The 13,872-nt window shown below is 35.3% G+C and overlaps 2 protein-coding genes across 3 annotated transcripts in view; one reads left to right on the top strand and one right to left on the bottom strand.

Moving 5' to 3' along the window:
* Nucleotides 1-4,749, top strand: part of HAT1 (histone acetyltransferase 1) — a 45,321-nt gene extending 40,572 nt beyond the window's left edge. For both annotated transcript variants that reach the window (XM_019727432.3, XM_088794616.1), the window contains exon 11: nucleotides 4,302-4,749. In XM_019727432.3, the coding sequence (XP_019582991.1) occupies nucleotides 4,302-4,469 (168 nt within the window). In that variant the 3' untranslated portion in view covers nucleotides 4,470-4,749. The remainder of the gene's footprint in view (nucleotides 1-4,301) is intronic.
* The window catches only part of SLC25A12 (solute carrier family 25 member 12), a 161,587-nt gene that overhangs the window by 141,040 nt on the left and 6,675 nt on the right, over nucleotides 1-13,872 (bottom strand). The gene's annotated exons all lie outside the window — the stretch shown is intronic.

The raw sequence follows: 13,872 nt of genomic DNA on the forward strand, positions 1-13,872 counted from the left end.
AAAAGCAGGTATTTTGTACTCTAAAGAATGATAATTATTCTTTATATTATTATTAAGTATCCTTACCTGTCTAGCAATTTCACTTATCTGAAAGACAACCACAAACTAATTATTAAACTCTTTAGGTTCTTAACAGCCAAAAATGGGTATTACCATCCTTGCACTAAAGCTCATGCACAAATTACAAATTCTTCAGATACTTACCCAAACCCCATTTATAGTAATGCATATTTTAATTAGTTATCCAGTATTCTATCTCATTGAGAAAACCGAGAAAGCCTTAGGGTCCCCTCCCTCACTTTGGTTTGATAGCCGCAATTCTTAAGCCTACCACAAACTTTGGGAAAGCCTAGAAATAAGGCATGGGAGGAGTGATTAAGATTTCTTTGTTCGGTGTATGCAGATGATTTTCTCCAATTTATCATTCCAAGCTGATACTCATGTTCGAGTACTTTGTTGTGTTACCACAGCATTCTGAAATGCAAATTATATTTTAGAATAAAGTAAAATTGCTTAATATTGAGTATGGTTTAGAACTTTTTTAGGTCTTTAAAATGTAATGGGGAAAGTTTGGAGTATAAATGTACATTTTTAACATTTTATGAAAAGAAATTACAATTTTGATTGTCACTAAATTGTTCCTGAGGTTTGAAATTATAGATAGCAAAGTCCAACAATTCTGCACTCCCTTTATTTGCAGGATCAAGTTTATATATCAACTTAAACACACTCTCCCACTAAGAAATTATTTGGGTAGAATTTAGAAGTACTTATACCTTACTTTAAAAATTCTTTAAACACTGACAGTTCATTTGTATCAGTGCCAAGAAGAGATAAAAATAACGTAGAATAACTTTAAAAGCACAAAAAAACCCTCCATCTCTAGTACAGAAGTTATTTTCAGGTGTTCAAGAAAAGATAAATGTGAACAATTTGGCTAAAAAAAATAGTTGGTGCAGCTACTTGGTTTTAGCATTAAACCTTTTATATTGTTTCACAGGCATATTTTAATTCATAACTGGTTTACAAACAAAATTTAGAATCATTGTTACAATATCATGGAGTGTGGAATCAAGAAACTCAGTTTTGAGGTCTAGTTCTACCTTTCATAGATTACGTGACTGTCGATGTTTATGAAATGGAAATGCCTCCATAGTGAGGAACTGGACAGAAAGAAATGCAATAATACAGTGTGCATGCTTTTAAAGATGTCTTTTGAGAAGTCTGGAATTCTTATGCCCCCACACCATTATTATTTTAAAATTCTTACAAAAGAATCTTATGTGTGTATTTTACAAAAGAGATTATTAGTTCAGCAGATGGATATCAAGGAGCTCTTAGAAATGGTGGCATTTTTGAGATTATATATATTTATAAGCCCTCTTGGAATCCCTGAAAACTAGGCAAGAAGGAAGGATTATTTTCTGGAAATGAATTCATATTAAAGCAAATGTTACCAAGTAAATTGACATTAATACCATATTTAATTAATTTGCTTAATTAAAAATTATCAGCAGCCCTAATCTATGAAGGAATTAAGTTTTTGTTTGTTTTGAATGGAAAAAATTATTCTGAAGTGTATAGAATGTCTGTTCCAATCTTAAAGGAGTTCTGCCTTGCACCATTTCATTTGTACTCCCAATGTATGTCACTTTGCTGGATAGAGGTGTTCCCCAAATTGTTTTTTTTGTTTGCACATTCTTTAAAAGATGAATTTGCAATATATCATACATATACAGAGTGGAATATATACAGTTCAAGGAATATTGAAAGTTAATAAAATAAATACCTCAAAGTATTTTTAAAATGGGACCATACCTTACATGTTCATGAGGAACTTCTACATATAGTTTTATATTTTTCCATAAAGCTATTACATGTATTTTTTATTCCTAGGTACTTAGAGCTCTTAAACTTAATTCATAGATTTACTGCCATGCCAGTCAAGGTTAGAATAGAGGTTAATTCTAACATCCATCTGGAAAAAATTGACAGTGAAGAAACTGAAGGTGGTAAGGAAGGTGGAGATAACTTGGGGAAGTAAACTCTTAAAGATTCAAAAACAACATAATTTAAATCATGGCACATGATTCATTCTGTAAGTTATCTGGGATAAAACTGATAGTCTAGAAATATTCAAGAATTTAATATGTTCTATTATATATAAAAATTTAATATGATTCAAGGTATCTTCAAGAAGTCGGGTTAGATTATTTAATAAATGTTACAGCTGGTTAGCAATTTAGAAAAATAGTTTATATTCCTATCACGTACCACAATAATTTTTTTAACTTACCGTTTAGTTCCTGAACTGTTTCCTTCAGTGATACAGTCATGCCTCTTGGCAGAAAAAATAAGTTTTACAGCAAAACAAAGCATTTATCACGTATGTGATTGAAGAGGAAGGAATACACTGTTTTTTCTTGCCTTAAGAGCAATAAATTTGAATTCTCATCAGTTCTCTAGAACTAATATTTAAAGTACAGTCAGTAAATCAGAAACAGTAACATAACCTGGGAGCTTGTTAGAAATGCAGAATCTTGCCCCACCCCTGACCTGCTGAATCAGAATCTGCATTTTTAACAAGCTCCCCCGTGATCTGAGTGCACATTTAAGTTTGAGACGCACTGCTTTAGAGGGTTGTATAGTAATGAGGTTAATTTTTTTTTCTTTCTGATTATAGTAACAGCAACCTCATTTACTTAGCTGTACCAGTTGAGATCCAAGATCAACTTAGTTTTTTTTGTAGTACCACCTCATTTCAGTAAAGACTTATCTCTAAACATTGTTGTCACATTGTTTTAAGTGTTTGTGTGATTATAAATTGAGCTTAATTTTGAGCTTTTTAAGTAGTAATTATGACATATTTTCCTAGTTTTCCAAAATTATTAAGGTTCCCTTTAAGGGACATCTATTAGATTTTAGGATAGATTTAAGATACTGTTTTTAGGTTTTGGGTTTTGTTTTCTTTTTAATTGTCTTTTGAAAGGCAATTAGATAATAGGGCCTAAGAATCCAGATTTCCAACCTGATCATTAGGGTTTGAATCCTGGCTTTGCAGTTGAACTACTTCTATGACAAGTTAACTCCCATATCCCTTTTTTTCTTCACCTATCAATTAAAGAAAATTATAGTACCTATCTCATAGAGTTGTTAGGATTACATGAGTTAATATGTGTAATTTCTGATCTCTGTGTAAAGTAAGCTCTATTATGTGCTCTAATAAAAGAATTGATGCGATGATCTAGAACAGTTGATCCAAAATGCAAAAAAGTTTCCTCTATTGCAATGTTTAATATATTGCAGTGTTGCCACCCATTGGGAGTCATTCTTCATTCTTTCTGCCCCTCATCACCCAGTGTTTTCTTCCCCAAATCTGCCCTGTCCCCTCCATCTCTGCTGCTGCTGCTGCTTGGTCTAGGCTTTCATCAAGTCTCGCTTGAATCCTTGCAGTAGCTGCTAACTTGGTCCTCTTGTCCAGTCCTCAGGATGACGGACACACTGTTGTTCTGACACAGTGTCCTGCTGAAAAGTTGTTACCAGCTCCCTATTACAAACTCCTCAGCATGGTGGTTCCCTCAGTAAAACGGGGAGGGTTAATGAGATAATGTATATCTGGATAGTCGAGACTCAGTAAATGCTTAAAGTGTGACAGTTTTTGGTTTATCTTCCTGGAACTCTTCAAACAGTCTGTTAAAATTGATATGTGGTCCATAAATACATCCCTGGGTAAGGGAATTTAGAAATGAGCATAGTGACAGGAAGAAGCCAGCTTGGAATTGAAATTAGTGTAATTAATGATTGAATAGTGAAATGAAGAGTAATAGCACTTAATCTCAGCTGTCTTTAGTTAATGTATCGTATTTATTAAAGAAATATTTGTCAGGGGCAGCTGGTTAGCTCAGTTAGAGTGTGGTGCTGGTGACACCAAGGTTGCTGGTTTGATCCCTGCATGGGCCACTGTGTGCTGTGCCCTCTTTAAAAAAAAAAGAAAGAAATACGTGTCTACACTGGCTATTTATTATGCTTTATGGGTGGGGGGGTGGGAGGGATGGGCTTTTAGTCACATATCTATATTTACCATCAATTGACACAAATTCCAGGACTTCTGGTTAACTCCTTTTAGAGGGATCGTAATTCATCGTTAACATTATGTTTAGGCTTCTTTAAGAAGAAAACTGTATGTGACAAATTTGGGCATATTCTACTCTTCTTATTAACATGGGAGACTTAAAATTTTAAGAATATAAAGAAACATACCAGCTTTCTTAGTCTAACCAATAATTGTGTTTGTTGCTTAGAAAAAGCAAAGAGATCTTGCTAAAATGAGAAAATGTCTCAGACCAGAAGAACTGACAAACCAGATGAACCAAATAGAAATAAGCATGCAACATGAACAGCTGGAAGAAAGCTTTCAGGAGCTTGTGGAAGATTACCGACGTGTTATTGAACGCCTTGCTCAAGAGTAAAAATTATACTGCTCTGTACAGGAAGTCCGCAAATTTCTGTACATTGTGTTGTGAAAAAAAATCTGACGATTAATTTTAAAATCTTTGTAACATTTTACGTACATTAAAAGTTATCTATCTTTAGTTGAATATTTTCATTTGGAGAGAGTGTATATTTTAAAATACTGTTTAGAGTCTATGAGCATATATTACATTAAAAAAAGATACAGCTTCTGAAATACCACAGCAATTGCTTCCCTTCTTAAACAGTATAATAAATGCTTAGTTGTAATATGTTAAAGTGTGATATGATTCTTATATTTATGGTAAATTTTTTCAGTCTTGTTTAAAAAACTTTAGGTTTTAAGCTTTTATTATTCCTCCTACAGTTTGCTTCTAAGATTTTACATCTGGCACCTTTAAAACGTTTCTTTAAAGTCTTCCTAGTAATCTTGTTTTTCCTATGTGATTTTTCTAAATAGGAAATGTGCCTACTGAAGATTTGTTTTAAACAAACTATTAACCACATGTTGGGCTTAGGGTAGGTAAGAGAGAGGAAGGAAACGAGATACAGCCTAAAACCTACACGTTTGGCATCAAATGTTAATTGAAGGTAATTTAGAAGTTAGTTTTAGCATAAACATTTTATAAATAATAGTAATGTAGAATAAAATAGAATCGGTTTATAAAAATCCAATTTATACACCATTATTGAAAGACATCTTGTGTAAAATGAGGTGTAAATCTGTTGTGATTTGCTGTGAGATTACTAAAATGTTGAAGTCCAACAAGAAACAAATCAAAGTAATGATAAATTGCTTAACATAGTTTTACTTTATTTTTACTGAAGTAGAGTATAAATTGCTTGATACAGAATCATTAAAAGCAAAAGCTTTTAATAATGTTTATAATGTATGACACTAAGGAAGGTCTTATATAACCAAAAATGGGATATAAGTTGAACTTTACTTTTAAAATTTAATTTGTTCAGTGCTTAAGGCAAAGTCCCAGTTGGACAAGCACTATCTTGTCCTTAGATTAGCTTTCCATCTGTAAAACTTGTCAAACATGGGATAAGCAAAGTGACTGGTCCCCTCTGGACACAAAATAGCTGTGGCCAGCAGCATACCAACAGCACTGAGCCATCCCCTCAGAATGAAGGGGTTGTAGAAGTTCTCAGAGGCTTATGTATAGATGAAAACGTGTTGACTTCTGAGAGTATATAATTTGTTACAGATAGAATGAACTAGTTCAGTTAAAATCGTTTCTGAAACTATATGAAAGCAATTTGCTTTCCATCTAAATCACCTAATTTTTAAACTTTTTACTGAAAATTCACAGTTGATACCTAAAGATGAGCTCTGAGGTAAAATAGCAATACACTCTAAACAAATTATCATTCAACATATTTTGTAGAAACCGGAAAACACCAATGTGTAATACCAATGTTTGGACCTTGTTTTTTCAAGCAATGTTGTATGTTCAGTACATGGATAAAGATCTGGTTTAGCATTAATCTTTGGGACTTGAAAGGCTGTACCCCTATCTGGAGTTAGGAGGGTAAAAGTCTGATTGTTAGATCTACCCCTTGTGTAGGGTGCAGGTATGAAATACCAGGAGAGAGGTACAGAACTGTGCAGCCTCCCTCTAGCCTCCCCCTTTATCATCCACGTACACATCTGCTTTAATTACTTGGTGCCTTTACCTTTTTCACTGCCATCACCCTTAATTAATTTTTTTCCCCGTTTTCTCCAAGTTGCATTTCTTCCGCATGTAACTTTATGTTTCCTTTCTGAGCATCAGTTGTTTTCATCTGTAAAATGAGGTTGTACTAGAATGATCTCTAGGCTCTCTCCCTGTTCTAAGATATGTGCTTATTCTTTGCACATCTTTTCTCTTAAGCTTTTATACTCAGATGTGGGTGTAGGTGTGGTACATGTCTAAAATAAAGCATTTTTATATATCACACAACATTCATGGTTTATATGTGAATTAGTTTGTGTGATGGGGAAAAAAAACTATATATTCCTGATTGTCTCCAAATTGCAGGGGTCCCAGCTTGCTGTACCAGAGCATTGTCTATTCTCAAGATTTATCTGATCCACCGCCATCCTTGCCCACTAGAGGAGAGCTGAGCCCCCAGCACCATATCAGAGAGTGAGTAGAATCAGGTCTTAGAGGGAAATGATTTCATTCCTTAAATTCATTCTTAAGTTATTTTTATTCAAATTTAAAAGCCAGTTTAATAGTATTAAATACTAATTAAGGTACCCGTAATTCTTCCTTCTAAATGAAATTATTTTACATTTGTATAGTAATCTCTATATACATTGAACATAGCAGTTTTTTAACAAACATTTCTAGGGTTCAGAATGATTCTCAGATGTACAGTGTACAGTATTTCATGTTGATTCCATATTAAACCATTTACCTAGTTTTTTTTTTTATTATAAACATTCAAATGAATTGTCTTTGTATATATATATTTTTGTATCTTTTAAATCATTTCCTTAAGGTAAATTCCTTGGAAATGCAGTTACTGAGTCAAAGGGTAGGAATATGTGGCTCAGTTATACAAACGTGCCATATTTTCCAGAATGTAAATTACAGATATGAATGTATATACTGGTTTTAACAGAATTTCAAAGGCAAGGGATGGCGATTTTGTTGTTTTAATAGGTATTAAAACCTCAGATTTATATCCTTTTTGCTAAATGAGAAGGCTAGTTTTCCATGTTTTTGTGAATTTCTTTCCCTGATAGGAATTATCCATTTGTTTTTTTCATTTGTCTTTTGGGATCTACACTCTCATTTTATAGGTGAACAATAGATCCAGAGGTTCACTTGCTTAAGGTCACACCTATGCATTAGCAGTAAAGCCAGGACTGCACCTTGGGCTCGTGACTTCCACTCCTCCATCTCGTCCCCCAATCGAGCAGGCCAGCCAAGTCCTAAGCATGTCAGCCCATGAGGCCCTTCGTAAGACGGCCTTTGTTTTCATCACCATCCGGACAATATCATACCTCATTTGCATATTTGCCCTAGTCACCAAATGTCGTAACTGCCCTTGTTTTTATACCCTAGAGGAGCAGGTATTAGAAAAGGATGTTGGATTGTAATGACTGAAATTATTGGCGCCTCATTTGAAGTATGGCTTAAAGTTCCTCAGTTCCTCTCAACATTTTCAACTTTTCATTATCTACAACTTTTCTGTATTTCCACATTCCTTTATATCTTTATTGTAATATACATTCTCCTTGTATTATATGTTGCACAATTACACAGTGCATTTAATTTATTCATTGACTCGGGCAGAGCTGTGTTTATGTATATAATTAGTGTGCACATAGTACAAAAATGCAGAAGGGCATACAGTGAAAAGTTCCTCGCCCCAATCCTCCAGAAACAACCGCTGTTTCTGCCATCTTGCGTATCTTTCAGACATATATGCATAAATGAATATTATGTATAATATATGTCTTTTATATATCATATGTATATATGGTTTGGTAACCTCCCACATATATTGTTCTCTAACTTGCTTTTTTTTTTTAACCTACTATCTTAGGGATCATTGGAGCTATCTTGTTTAATGGCTGCATGGTATACCATTGTGTGGATACCTCATGTTACTCTACCAGTCCTGTTATTTAGGTTGTTTCCAGTATTTTCCATTACAAACAATGCTGCAGTGCATATTCTTGTACAAGTGCAAGTATAACTGACCCTTGACTAATGTGGGAGTTAGGAGCATGGACCACCGGTGCAGTCAAAAATCCGTGTATAACTTGAGTCTGCCCTCTGCATACACAGATTCCCAACCACAGATCAAAAGTACAGTTGACCTTTGAACTGCACAGGTCCACTTCAATGCAGATTTTTTAAAAATCCATATATAAACTGGAACAAAGGGAAGGCTCAGGTGTGCCCTGACTGGAGTCTGTTGGTCTGGGAAGCTGGAGGCGTGCTGACTATAAGTGGGGTGTCCTATGTGATTGGTCAGGGGTGCATGTTTCTCTAAATGGTCCTAAGTTGGAAGCAAGGACAAAAATCAGGATAGCTGTCAGTTCTTGATCAAGTCCTGGCCTTGGGCTGATTGTTACAGGTGTTATTGTTGGGCTTCCTGGCGTCAGCTGAGCTCAAGTGTCAGGAGGCTTTGGCTAGAAATAAATGACAAAGATTTATTCAAGGGTCTTGGGTTTATAAACCAGAAGCACAACTAGGAAATACCCAGGGGGTTCCAAAGGAGAAAGAAAAGTTTGAGAGTTTTTATAGGGTGGATAAAAAAGTGGTGCCAAAATAAATCATAAATTCCTAACTGGGCAGGTCATGGAGGGTACTCATGCTCCAGGCCTATAACTTCTTTAATGAAAGGTTTTAAGCCAGTCCTGTCCATTATTCTTGTGCATCTAGATTAGCACACCTTTGAAATACCAGAAGTAATACCCCTTCAAGGGGTAACCACCCTCAAGAGAGCACATAATCTTAACGATCCTGTAATCTAATCCCCACCTTGCTTTCTCCCACCTCCATGTAATCTTCCTTACATTCCCTTTAATTTCAAATGCATAAAAGAAACTGCAAAACTGTCACTCTCTGGAGGAGCATTTGAGATCTTGCTCCCCTACATATGCCGTCAGTTTGGCTCAAATAAACTCTTACTTAAAAAATAAAAAAATAAAAAAATTCCACGTATAAGTGGACCCGCACAGTTCAATCCCATGGTGTTCAGAATTCAACTGTACACCTATATATTAAAGCCCTAGAAATCACAGACTTTAGACTGACCTCATTCTTAGTGACTATACTATGTTTACAACAGCTAAAATTATTAATATGAACTGAAGTTACAGAAGCTTGATACTGTACCAATCTGGAATGACTATGCAAACAGGAACATGCTGGACTTCTCCGTCCATCCTCCTTCACAGCTAGAAATGTTAACTATCTTAGAGGCACAGTGAGTTGAATGCTTAGGCCTATCTCCATGACTTTCTTTTTGTTCATTCCTTCAGTCTTGCTTAACTCGTCTGACACCTCATCATCCAGAATAACTGCTCTACAGCAGGGTTTCTCAACCTCAGCAATACTGACATTTTACGCCAGATCATTCTTTGTTGCACGGGCCTGACCTGTGTACTATGGGCTGGTTAACCAGGCCTCTATCCACTGGACGCTGGTAGCACCCCACTTCCACTTGTAACAACCCAGTGTGTCTCCAGACATTGCTGTGTGTCCTCTGGGAGGCGAAATAATCCTTGGAGAATCACTGCTACATGGGATTGAACATTCTTCCACTGTCAACATATATTTTTTTTTATATAAGGTGGACATAGTACAAAATTCAAAATGAATAAGAATATTTGATGAGAAGTAAGCTGCCCTCCCACCCCATCCCTCAGTTCACTTCTCCAGAGGCAGTTACTTCTACCAGTTTCTTTTTTTTTCCTTCAGAGGTAATTATCAGTCTGCAAACATCCATAATTCTTTAACACAAATGATATACTATATGCAGTACTCAGAATCTTCCAGTTAAATTTTACTCATATCTTTATTAGTATATATTAGAACACTTCAGTTCTAAATACCTTCATTCTAAACAGCTGTTTGATATTCCATCGTTTGATTTCACTATGTTTAGATCAAGCCTCTATTAATGGACATTTAGGATTCCTGTCTTCTGCTCTTATAAGCAGTGCTGCAGTGAATATTCTTGTGTAAACCCCACTTTGTACATGTGGGCTTATGTACACAAGATCATGATGGAATCGCTGAGTGAAAGTGCATGGATATTTTACATTTTGATAGGTTCTGCACACAGAGAATAGATAAATTTGAATAAGGATGACATGGAATTTTGTTAATTTTCATAGTTGTGAAAGTAGTATTGTGCTTGTGTAGGAGAAATGTCTTTATTCCTAGGAGTCACATCCTGAAGTATTCAGGATCAGAGTCATGACATCCGCGAATGACATTCAAAAGGTCCAGAAAAAAAGTGTTTGTGTAGGTGGAATATATATGCATGCATGCATACATACATACATACGTAGACATACTTATGTATATAAACAGAAAGCAAATGTGACAAAATTTTTTAAATTACTGAATCTAGGTGGAAGGTATATATGGGCATTCACTGTATGATTCTTTCAACATTTCTGTGTTTTTAAGTTTTCAAGATAAAAATTGGGAAAGATATTGTATATATGAAACAAAAACAATACTATTTAAAAGGAACAGTCAGTGAATAAGAAAGAGCTCTTCGAAATTTAAAATGAGTGTTCTAATTCAAGCAGCAGAAACTTGGGGTATAAAGTTGAAGAAATTTTCCAGAATATCAAAAAGAGAAAATACAAAAGAACAGAAAAATCAATATGGGAAATCTGATAGCCAGCTTATTTTTGTTTCTGAGAGGGAAAGTGAACAGAAGGACATAATCAAAGAATGGGAAGATAATTCCTCAGAGTTGAAGAAATGAATCTTCAAATTAGAAGAGCTCACTGAAGATTGAGCAAGATTAAATCATCATCACTAACATTTACTAAGCACTTACTACCTGCTAAACACTTAACATCAGTCATCTCAGTTCTCGCAACAACCTTCTGAGGCATAATGGTATTATCCTCATGTGAGGTTATTTCACCCAAGGTCACACAGTGAATGGCAGAGCTAGGATTTTAGCCCAGGCCGTGTAATTCTCTTGGGTTCTTCACTTCTATACCACTTATCTAAAAAGATCCATGTAGGCTACATTATTAAATTTTAAAACACAGCATAAAATAAAGATACTAAATGCTTTCAGAGGGGAAAACAGGTAACCTGGGAGAGGAGAGAAATTTAAATAGCATTAGACTTTATCAGCCATACTTCATGCTAAAAGATAATGGGACAGTGTCTTCACAGTTCTGATGGAAAATTATTTTGAATCTAGAATCCTTACGTAAACCCAAACTATCAGTCAAGTGTGAGAGAAAAATAAAGGTAGTTCTGGAAACCTAAGAAACCAGAAAACTTACTTTACACACTTTCTGATGAAGTTACTTGTAGACCTATTTTAGCGGCATGAAGGTGAAATCAAAGAGCATGGAAGATGATGTAGAGTACAAGAAATAATAAAACTGATCTCATTCCAATAAAAAGAAATCTGAGGATGGCAACTGAATGGCATGTCTAAGAAAGTAATTGGTCCCAATTAGAATAGAAAAGCATTAACTCCAGGAAAAAAAAGTACAAGAAAGTCAGAGTCCAAATATAATAAACTACAGTTGGCGTGACTTTGGGCAGTAACTAGAAATAAAAACAGTTCAAAATGGTTGAGTCTGGGGCCAGAGTAGGAAAAGATGGGATGGGAGACTGCTTTTCATTGTAAACTTTGTTAATAATTCCATGTTTTTTTAAAACTGTGTTACTTTGAAATAAAATTTTTAAATAATAATAGATTGTACAGCAACTCAAACTCCATATAATGTCAAATCAAATACAATTGTACATTCAGAAAAAATTGTAAATAAGTTTACCTGAAGCAGACAGTGGCACCTTTAAACTGAGATTGTGCTCAGCCTGACTTGCACAAGGCGGAACTCGCCAAAAAAAAAAAGCTTTCTTTTAAAAATAAAAAATAAAGCAATACTCAATCCTTGTCTTTGGAAACTGGTTCTCAAAGTAATCACAGTGAACCATGCGCTTTACTTGACTATCAAAAACAGTTATCTTTCACACCCTGATTATGAATCAACAGACACCACGTGTAAAACCAAAGCTTTGAAGTTTTTCATGTCATAATTTTGGGGGCTTTCCATTAACCCTGTGGAGAAATATAATGCAATAAAAGTGTGATGTCATCTCTGATGAGTATCTGAAGAGCTATACAGTATAAAATGCTACAAGAAGTGCCTTATAAATGTCTTGTAAAAAATAGATTTTTTAAAGACCTGCAGTGCTATAATGTACACAGGCTGGAAAAGGGGTGAATCTTCTCTCCAGTGACCTTTCTGAGCCTATCTTTACCTTAAAATTGGAAGGGATAGAGTTTGAGTTGGATTAAGTGGTGATCTTTGAAGTGCATTCCAGTTCTTCCACTGTCTTCTCTCTCTTACAACTTAATAAAAGCAAGTTGGGAAATGTGCTTTGGTTAGACTCTCAGTTCACCTGGACAGTTCTTTAGATTTTTAATTAATAATTTTGGCAAGTGAATCTGTTTGGAAGTCTTGGGCTGTCCGTTTGTTTGCCTAGCTCTCTGAATTCCCTTTGTAAAGGCCGTGTGGCTACCACAGTGAGGCCTGTTTGCTGTCTGCTCCTAGAGCAGCTGCCGCTTTTCTTCCTTTATCCTTTATCAAGCCAAAGAAACTGCAGTGATGTTTGTGTGTGCTTCAGATGAGGAGAATGCTCTCCAGATAGGTTATTCTGTGGGCTGAAGTGGACGTGGTATGCACAGAGGAGCTCAGCTCAATGGGAAGAGACGTCGGGGCAGCATCTGCCCTCTTGTTTGTTTCAACAGTTTCAGTCTTGAATATAGAATTCGTTGAGTGAGAGGTGAGAAAAAGTTAAGAAATGCACTACTGTTTAGTTTGTCAACCAGTTTGGGGAGTGGGGGCGGAGAGTGGGAGGGGAGAAAGAGACATACAGCTAGTTCTGTTTTTCTATTATTAAATCCCTTCTTATTTCATAATCTCCACTTTGGAGATTCTTAACTGCAGTATATTTTGCATAAGTGCTAACTGACCAAGGAGTATTGTTTCACGCTTACAGGCAAGAAATGCCAAAATCAAATTTCTTCAACCTCTGATGTTAATGGTTGAACTGCTCTCTCTATGAATTGGTCTCACACAATCCTACAGGACCATGTATTTGTACTCAAACACACTTAAGAATTAAACAGCAACCATAGCTGAGAACAGAACCATAAATCCAGCAAAAGAATAAGCAAAGATGGGAAAACATGAGAAGGTAATTGGGAATGTACCATCACTTCAGGAGGAACACAAAAAAACTGTAAAATAAGTAGTATTACAGAAGGGTGGAAACAATGAAAGAAAAGTGCAGAGTGAAGGCAAAAGGAAAAAAGAATGTACAGTAGATTGCAATAAAGACATAGTAATATTGTGCATTCCTGCCCTTTGCCTAGTCTGCTGTCTTTTACTCTATGTAGATATGTGACTGGTAATGATAAAAATAGGTACCTCCCCTTAAAATGTCTAGCAAATGGTATATGTGTAGGAAAAAAAAAACTGGGTGAATATACATAAACTCATTAACTGATTACCTGGAGAGAGCTTTTCTGGGGGATTTCTGCTTTCTGTATTACACATTTCAGTATTTTTAAAAAATGTTTTTAAAGAGCACATATTACATACATGTGTAAACAGAAAACAAAAACCAAAATACTTTTATCAAATTCCCACAAGAGGATCGAGAGCATTTTCCT

This window comes from Rhinolophus sinicus, chromosome 17 (genome assembly GCF_057876585.1).
Source record: "Rhinolophus sinicus isolate RSI-liver-muscle chromosome 17, RSI-T2T, whole genome shotgun sequence".
In the NCBI taxonomy this organism is placed as follows: domain Eukaryota; kingdom Metazoa; phylum Chordata; class Mammalia; order Chiroptera; family Rhinolophidae; genus Rhinolophus; species Rhinolophus sinicus.